At 51.1% G+C, this 9,346-nt stretch overlaps 1 protein-coding gene across 1 annotated transcript; it reads right to left on the bottom strand.

Moving 5' to 3' along the window:
- Positions 1–287: 287 nt before the first annotated feature.
- On the bottom strand, positions 288–8,311 carry FAM219B (family with sequence similarity 219 member B). The gene is made up of 6 exons (XM_033160693.1): positions 8,222–8,311; positions 7,291–7,387; positions 5,245–5,338; positions 4,419–4,496; positions 3,943–3,991; positions 288–3,071 (listed from the first exon to the last, which is right to left on the bottom strand). The coding sequence occupies exons 1-6, from the start codon at positions 8,309–8,311 to the stop codon at positions 2,916–2,918; spliced, it is 564 nt and encodes a 187-aa protein (XP_033016584.1). The 3' UTR covers positions 288–2,915.
- Positions 8,312–9,346: the final 1,035 nt, after the last annotated feature.

Genomic DNA, 9,346 nt, shown 5'->3' with positions numbered 1-9,346 from the left:
GGAGGCTCCTCACGCCTGCCATGAACGGCCTCTTGCCCTCCACCACCACAGTGGACCCCAGGAGGAATCCTACTGCAGGCCTCTTTGCTAACACACACGCAGGTAAGGAACAAACATTTCACATACAAAAGGATCCTAGCCTTGTGAATACAAGGTAGTTTTATTAATACACACTTCCGTTGCTCAGTATATATAAAACTATTTGCTATATAGTTCTCTGCATATATAATAACATTAATATCCAATAAGATTGTCCTCTGTGCCTTTCAAGGTTGGTTTGTGTTTCAATTTCATTTAATGCATTTCAATATTTTAAGGCAGCTTTTTAAACACTCTACAGGTCACAGTCACTCAACTCCTTTCTCCACCCTGAAACCCCCACATACACAACACTGTCGGCCTGCCAAGCTTACTTTGCAGCAGAAAGCGGGCAGTTTTCTCTCTACAGGTCTACTAGTGTCCTGGCTCTCCACTGTCCACCTCATCTAGCGTTACACACTATTTATTAAAAGCTTACTGCAGCTAGGACTGAACAACTCGAACTTGTCCAGGAACATCAACCTTTTACCATGGAGAAGTGGTCTCTGGAGGATTTGCAGGCAGCACAAATAAATATAGAAAATGAAAGGCAGCTGGGGGTGGGGTAAAGTTGCCTATGTAATCCAGCGACTTCACCACCAACCAACTCTCTCTACTGAAGGGCTGGAAAGTGCAGAGTTCACTTGGCTGTCTCTTGCTAGCCATGTTCCCCAGTGAGTAAACACTGGCCTGTGTTATGGCCTGCCACGTGGCCTATCTCTTGACAAATAATTCTAGCAAAGCACATATACCCAACTGGAAACGGCCTCCTGGGTGCCACTCACCTGGGAACAGCTAAGCAAAGCAGAGAGAACTCCAGTTTAGGATCAAGTCTGCCAAATAGGGCAAGACTTATCTCATGCCTACTGGCAAGTTTTCCAGGAAAATGGGGGGGGGGGGAGCAGCCGCCACTTTTAGCAACTTACAGTAACAGAGGACAACAGTGCAGTAGCATCTTGCTCAAGTTGTGTTAGTGCCTTCAGAGACCTCTACATCTCTTGCTACTAAAGCTTCAATTTAGACGGCAGAGGTAATAAATAGCCTGTTATGGTCCCCAGACCAAGGCAGCAAAGGGGGTCCCATTCATACGGATTTATTACTCAATGAGGCTGCCCAAATATACAGGGCACATCTTCCTCCCCCAACCTAGTGCCTTCCAGGTGTTGCTGGACCAAAATTCCCATAATCTTTAATCACTGGCCGTGCTTGGTCCAAAAGCACCAGACTGAGGGTAGATCATGGCCCCAACTTGCATGCCAGCAGGGTTCCTCACAAAGCAACACTCACAATTGCTGGCAATTCCTCCCCTCCCTGTTCTCCGCAACTGCCACATAAAGCGAACCACAGCTGGTGCTAGCAAATCAGAAAGGCTAGATCGCAGCTCTTGCTCACAAGCTGTCGCTTAGTGTGCACGGAAAACACCCTATGCGCTGCTTGAAATCAAAAGGAGGCTGCATAGGCTAATTCTAATTATGGGGAAATTAAGTCAGAATAACAGGAACTGATGCAGGGATGGGAGACGTGTGGCCCACTAGATCGGGCGTCCTCAACCTGGTACCCGCCAGGGACTGGGGAGACTCCATATCCCATCAACCCCAGGCAGCAGGGCCAACGGTCGGGGATGGTGGGAGCTGAAGTACAACAGCAGTGCTCGGATGGCGCTAGGAGGCACACCTGGTCCAGACCCCTCATCGCACAAAGGCAGGCAACACAGAAATGAGGCTATGGGTGCCAGCACCTTAGCCTTCCTCCTCTGCTCCTCCTCTGCTTGGTCTCTATTAACTTCGGAAGAGGGTAGGGGAGAGGGGCAAGCATGTCTGAATCAGCACCAGCTCCCCAGCCAAAGTGAGGCAGCTATGACCTAAACTAACCAGGATTCTCATCCGGAGCCAGGGATGTCAGATTTGTTGGCCCTTTTGCCAGGGAGGACCAGCCTCCAAGGCAAGACAAGTGAACCCTTCCCCTCTATCTGTGGGGTGGGGTGGGGATACACCTCCCTCCCACGCCAAGAAAAAAGGTTCAGTAGGTCCGTCTTTCACCAGGCCAAGACTTAATGCTGAGGGTCAATTTGAGACGATGCAGCAGCTGGTGAAACTGTTTTGAAAGCTCCTCAAGGGAAAGGGGTCAGAGCAGCAGCTTCCAGGCAGCAAAGCCAGCAGAGGGATGGGTGGGAGTTCAAGAGACTGCGAGGATGCTAGCAGGCTGTGCTCCATCCATGCAGCTTGATAGAGGAGCTTCTCCATCCCAGAAATCCGCATGACAACATCTTAGTCCAGCTCTACAAGGACCCCAGGAGATGGTGGCTCAAGCACTGGAGTCCAGGAAAGGATCCTGAGCAAGTGAGGAAAACCTGTTTGACCCGATGTAGTGACTGGTGTGCTTTTTTCCCCCAATCGTAGTTTTTGTAAACTAAAGTTTTAACTTGTCCTAGTCCATTCTTCATTCCCTTTCACAAAAAAGCTTGGCTGTTTGCCTTTAAGGAGGAAAACACCTGCCCAGTCCTCTCCTCCCATCTGCATCTTTCTCCAAAGGCATTCTCAGGCAAGGGAACCAGCTGGCTCAGAGCCTTCCCAAGGGCTTCCACTGAACAGTCTTGTATGTGCACCACAGATAAGAGCTTCAAGAGGCTGTTTGGTGCCCGGACAAGTGCAAGCAGGGCAATGGTGCACCCCGCTTTCCCAGCCACCAAAGCACCCTCCTCCTGCTCCCTATCGCCTTGGTCAAGGCTCAGTGCCAGACTCCATTGCCTCTGCTGGACCTCCAGGCGTCTGAAAGGAAGGGGGAAAGTGCTGGGTTCTTGACCTGTGCAGTGCAGTGCAGTCCTGCTCTTGGGATCCTTACTGGATGGAGCAGGAGGCAGACTCCCCAAAGCAGCAGGGACATGGTGAGGATGACACAGGCTTGGGAGGGATGAGGTCAAGGTCCTCGTCGTCTGGGATTTCATCGAGCCGATACCCATCTTGCAGCAGCTGGCGGCTGAGATCCTGGTTGACCTGAGAAGCGAGAGGAGGGACAAGCTGAAAACACCTGCTGGACGACTATGGAATTGGCCTGCTGGTTATCAGTTTGTGGTAACATGGAGGCAGGGTTTTCCACTGGTGGAATCAGTGATGTGCATTGCGCTCCATGCTGAAATATGAAAGCCCCATCAGTAGTGGCATTCTGCTGGCTCTTGAAGACACGCCGGTTGAGGCAAGCATTCTCCTGAACTTGAACTTCCTGATCTAATTATTTTAATTGCTTTCCCCCCACTGTTTTACTTGCTATGCTTCTTCACTGTTTTCTTTTATTGTCCATTTTAATTATGGTTGTTTTTAATCTACTCAGAACTGTGTCCCCTTATAGTAAGTAAGTAAGTAAAACTTTAATACGGTCAAAGACCAGCAGAAAAATGCAATTCAGTTCATAAGATAGATTTCTCTATATTATAGGATTGGACTGCAGTCCTAAGAAGGAAAAAAGGCCTGGAGAGCTCTCCTTCCTAGCAAGCATGCAAGTGAGAAAATGCAGATCCATGTGCCTACATTTCCTCACTCATGGTCAGTCACAACATGCTTACTGGGACACATGCGCACATAGACATTTCATGTAAGATAGGGATCCCAGACTGCACGCTCTCCCATCCCTGGCGACTGGTTGGCTAGAGATGGAGGCTGACAGCATCTGGAGGGTCACGGGCTTTGCACCCCAAGATTAATGAGCAGGCAACATGAGTATCTGAGGTTCATCTTGCACCCCACCCCTACCTGCAACAAAAGCCTTTGCTCACTAACCATCAGAAGGTCAAACAGACAGGCAGACAAACCCCACCACCTGCAGGTCAATTTCAATGCCTGTAAGGAGCAAGCCATGCACCAGACTTGCCTCTGCAGAGGAGTAACCGGAGGAACATCTTGATTCCAGCTCCTCATCACTAGGAGAGAAAAACACCAAGGGTCAGCACAAACTGAAAGGGTATTTCTAGCACACCTCTGGCTCCCAATCCTCTGCTAAGAATGAAGAGGGTTTTGTGTCATGAGAGGAAGTTTGTCACCCATAAGAACATAAAGTGACCTTCTGGATCAGACTAGTCCAGCATCCTATCCCCAGAGCAGCCAACCAGATGCTTCTGGGAAGCCCACAAGCAATGCTGACTCCTGCCATTGCTCCCCCGTATCTTCAGGGGAAGACTGCTTCTGAAACTGGAAGCTCTACAGGGCTACTGTGACTGGTATCCCGTTCAGAGACTGATCCTCTTTGCTAACACTCCTTTTTAGAGCCATTTAAAATTGGTGGCAATGCTCAAACCTTTTTGGCCTTCTCTACCCACAATCAGCAAGCAGGTCAGACTCGCTCCTCACCTGTCAGAGTCCAGGGACACCAGGGTTTCATCTGAGATCTGGCTGAGGGCAGCATAGCCCTTGTTGAACTTCACTGACCTAGAGAAAGAGGCAAAAACCAACATGAAGCACCTGAGAGTGGGGGAAGGTGAAGGGAAGGGTGTTGGTGCAAAAGACAGGGTGCCACTTTAGAGTCCTCACTCAGGCAGAAGATGGCCTTGGGCAAGTCACTGCCTCAACTCGACAAACCTGATATGGCTTTTGGCACCAATTCAATTCAAGGTGCAAAAAAAAGTCAGGTTCTGTACCTACGTATTCTGGAAACACATTTCAAATCATTCAAAGCTGAATCCTGCAGTCAAGGCTGACTTATCAACAACAGGGACAGAGGAAGCTACCTCAACCAAGTGAGACAGACCATTTGTGCTCTGCACCAAGCAGGATTGAACTCGGCGTATCAGCTGATTTGCAGAAGTACAATCCTGCTTGGTTCAGAGCTTCAGAAGCTCCTGGCACCCAGCAGTATGATGCCAGGTGAGTGCAGCTTGTCCCAAAAGGCCTGGCAGCCCAAATGCCGGGGACTGTTGGTCCAAGCCTGGCGTCCCCTGCCCAAGCTCTCCACTTTCAGACAGGAGTGTCTCCCAGCCCCCACCTGGAGATCTTGTGGACTGAACCTGGCACCACCTTCCTGCAACGCAAGAGCTTCTACCTCTGAGCTGCACTGGCCCTTCTCTTAAATTGTGCCACCAACGTTAGCCGCCTAACCTAACGGATGCGGACTTGTTAAGGGCAACTGAACTCACAAAAAGCCAAAAATCCCCCCCAACAGTAAGAAAATGGACTGGACCTCTTGGCTGGTAGCTTGGGCTGGTGCCGGACGGCTCCTGAGAATGCGCCTCCCTTCCTCCGCAGCATCGCCTTTGCCATCTCGCGATGTTTCTCTGCAGCCCCCAAAATAACCAAGGCAAACTCAGTGAATATTTGCTGTGTTCCACGTTCCTGGGGAGGATCACCTCCCATAAACTACACCCCACCAGCCAACTGCTGCCTGTGGGGCAAGTTCAGACAAATATTTACTGCAAAAGGACAGCAGAAAAACCCACTCTGGGGAAACGCTGCCTGTACAGGAGTCAGTGTGGTGTAGCGGTTAAGAGCGGTAGACTTGTAATCTGGGGAACCGGGTTCGCATCTCCACTCCTCCACATGCAGCTGCTGGGTGACCTTGGGCTAGTCACTCACTCACCCCACAGAGTGTTTGTTGTGGGGGAGGAAGGGAAAGGAGATAGCCACTTTGAGACTCCTTCGGGTAGTGATAAAGCGGGATATCAAATCCAAACTCTTCTTCATGAATCATCTGAATCCTCTGGTTGCCCAGCAAGATGCCAACACACTCTCAGAGGCTTACCATCTATTAAAGTGGGTTGGCGTGGCAACTATGCTGTGCAAGCCGTCTTGGGGAAGTCCCAGGGGTTCCCACCCCTGCAGCAAATATTCAGGTGAATCCACACCACTTGGTGGTGTTGCAGGAATGCTTCCGGGTGTAGGATGGGGTGTAGAACATAAAAGACCTGCAGCTGGATCAGGCCAGAAAGGGCCCATCCAGTCAAGCATCCTGTCCTTGCATTGGCCAACCAGATGCCTCAATGGGAAACCCACATGAATAACCTGAGCGTAACAATACTCTCTCCACTAGTGCATCCCAGCAACTGGCATAAAGAGGCTTCCTATCTCAGACAGTGAAGAAGAAGAAGAAGAAGAAGAGTTTGAATTTGATATCCCGCTTTATCACTACCCGAAGGAGTCTCAAAGTGGCTAACATTCTCCTTTCCCTTCCTCCCCCACAACAAACACTCTGTGAGGTGAGTGGGGCTGAGAGACTTCAAAGAAGTGTGACTAGCCCAAGGTCACCCAGCAGCTGCATGTGGAGGAGCGGAGACGCGAACCCGGTTCCCCAGATTACGAGTCTACCACTCTTAACCACTACACCACACTGGCTCCTAATGTGGGGGTGGGGCACCTAATTATTGTGGCTGGTAAGCACGGACGAGTCTTATCCTCCATGTCATTGCCTTGCCTTCCTCCTGCAGCAACGAGGGAGCACTTTCTGCTCAGCAGTGAAAAAACCACAACTATTTCTGCCTTCCTAGTTAAGTCAGTAATTTCCATAGAAAATAATTAATCCATGAAACCCACCCCCATGTCTGTACCTTGCTGGTTGGCTGGGGAGCCTGTGCCCCTTCAGATGTTGTTGGGCTACATCTCCCATTGTTGAGGCCACAGGAACACTCCTCCCCTGCTCCTCCACAATGAAGCTCAAGCAGGAACAATTGCCGTCACTTCTTCTCCTGCCTACATTGCCACTTCTTTCGTGGCTGTATAATGGCTCACAGTAAGCAGGTATTGTATTATTGTTGCTAACAGCATTTTAGTTCCAACTAGAGACATGCGGAGGCTTTGGTCAAAATCATGAAAAAAAGTGGGATATTTCAGAGTGATTCTCTGAGGCAAAGTGGGATCTGTACATGGTAGTCAAAGCAGGGATGCCCTAAAGGTGCCTCAGCATCTTGGGGGCACACACACACTACAAACTGTTGTCTGCTAAAAGCAAAACTAATGTCTCTAAACTGACCATGCAAGGGGTGACTCATCCCCATCTCAGTGCTCTGAATACCCCAGTTGTTGAGGAACACAAGTGGGAATGGTGCTACTGTGCAAATGAGCCGCTTATGGGCTTCCTGTGGGCATCTTACTGGCCACTGTGGGAAGAAGACGCTGAGCTAGGTGGGCCTCTGGTCCAACTAAGCAGGGCTCCTCCCTTGCTCCTCAAGCGGTGAGCCCACCGTATTTGTGAAGGCTCTGCCCTCATGTAACACAGATTCCAGTCCTGACTTACGTAGCTTGTCCTGAATGGAAGGAGTTTTGCTCATAAGGTACGGCCCCCTTTTCTCCACTGGTGTTTCCCTGCTTGTCCTCTTCTTGTCCCTCTGCCCCTGTCAGAAGGAAAAATTTGACAGCCATTATACCCCAAAGAGAACACAGAAGTCCAAAGCAGGGGAGCTTTCCTTTCCTTTTATTGATGCCCAGCTTTTTACTTATTTCATTGCTGGCCCCATATCAAACACATGCCTGTTTTATTTACTGCAAGATGCACTTTTTGCTCAAAAAGGGAGATAGAAAGTACAAAACAACAACAACAAATATACTGTATGAATCCCCTCCATTTCCAAGGTTCAGGCTGTGAGAGCCATTATGTAGCCAAAACAGCACCATCCATTTACAAGGAATAGGTATCAGCAGGACTGCAGTGGATGCAGAATGCTGATGGGACTATTAGCAGGGGGAAAGAAACCTGGGGTAGGGAGGAACAGAGTGGCTAGTATTCTGAATGGGAAGCACTCTGTTGATGAACACCTGACTAGCTAACAACCCACCCCACCCATGCAACGCTCCCCCTTCCTGCGGCTCCCTGAGCCCAAGGAGGCAGAGCACAGCCTCCATCACGGCCAGCGGTGGGACAGGCTTGCTTCTTCTCCACGAAGCCCTCTCATCCTCCTGCGGGAGGGAGTTCCGCAGTTTAGCTGCTTCGCGAAAAGAACTCGCTCCTTTCATCCCTCCGGACTCCTCCAACGTCCAGCTCGCGCGTCTGACGCAGTTGGAAGGGGGCCCCGCAGGTCATCTACACGACCCCCGAAAGCCCCGGCAGGCGGCCCCCCTCGCCCCGCTTCCAAGCAGTAGAACCTCCATGGCCAGGAGCAGCCCACCCGCCCTGCGGAGGCCCGGCAGCAGAGGCCCCGGGAAGGCCCGCCCACCCGCCGGCCACGCACCGTGTCTCTGCTGGGCCCGGGCAGCGTCGCGACCTCCCTCCGACCCGGAGGCTCCACACCGCCTCCCGCCGCCGCGGCCGCCGCCTCCATCGTCGCTGCCCTCACCGCAGCGCCGCCACAAAGCCACGCCTCCCGCTTACGTCTCCCCGCCGGCTCTCCCCCATTGGTTTGTTTTAAAGCGGCCCGCCCCATGTCCTCTCGCGTTAGCAGCGCTCGTTGGCTGTTGAGGGGAGAGACCAACCAACCAGCGAGAGCAGGAGGCGGAAGAGCCGCTGAAAGGCAGTGACGGAGCGAGGCGACGGTCTAGGCTTCCGGAGGTGTCGCAGTCTGTGGTGTGCTCCGCTGCTCTCGGGGTCACGGGGGGACGGGGATGACGAGACCGTAGTCTCAGGAGTTAGCTTTCTGATTAAACGATAATTTCCTGCCACCACAAATCCCTGCAGATAGAAAAATAGTGCATCAAGGGAGTGGCTCTAACTAGGGGTGCCATATCTCAAAAAAGAAGATTCCTGTTGACCTTTTTTAAGGAAACCAACACAATTGTTGAGCTTTTTTGGGGAAACCTGTCCCAAAAAAACCTAACCACAGCGGATGGCGCTGTGGGTTAAACCACAGAGTCTAGGGCTTGCTGATCAGAAGGTCATCAGAAGGCAAGGAATGAGTCTCTGTGCTCCACGGAATATGGAACTGTTGTGATGGGAACTCAAGGCTCTCCCTTTGTTCCCTCCCACGTGCACTATCTTGCTACCCAAGTCAAATTCAGTGTGAATGCTCATGTCTGGCTCAGTTGTAAAGGAGCAGATCAGGAGCCCCCATAGCCTCCAGGCAGATGAATAGCTGGTCCGACAGGCCACTGACACACCTGGAGTGAATGGCAGGGACATTGCCTGATGGCTGCTGCCCTCTTGCACATTCCGGGAATATCAGTGTTTTGATGAAATAGTCTAAAACAGAACTGCCCGACGTGCGGCCTTCTTGTTGTTGGGACTGCAACTCCCATCAGCCCCAAGCATCATGGCCAACAGACGATGATGGGAGTTGAAATCCAGCACCAGGAGGGTCACAGGTTAAACACCTCTGGCATACAAGTAATGGTGTAGTGGGCTTGTGCATTTATACAATGAT

The sequence above is a fragment of the Lacerta agilis genome, chromosome 9 (assembly GCF_009819535.1).
Source record: "Lacerta agilis isolate rLacAgi1 chromosome 9, rLacAgi1.pri, whole genome shotgun sequence".
NCBI classification, from domain to species: Eukaryota; Metazoa; Chordata; class Lepidosauria; order Squamata; family Lacertidae; genus Lacerta; species Lacerta agilis.
The sequence above is the reverse complement of the archived record's forward strand: the minus strand, read 5'-3'. Positions and strand labels throughout refer to the sequence as shown.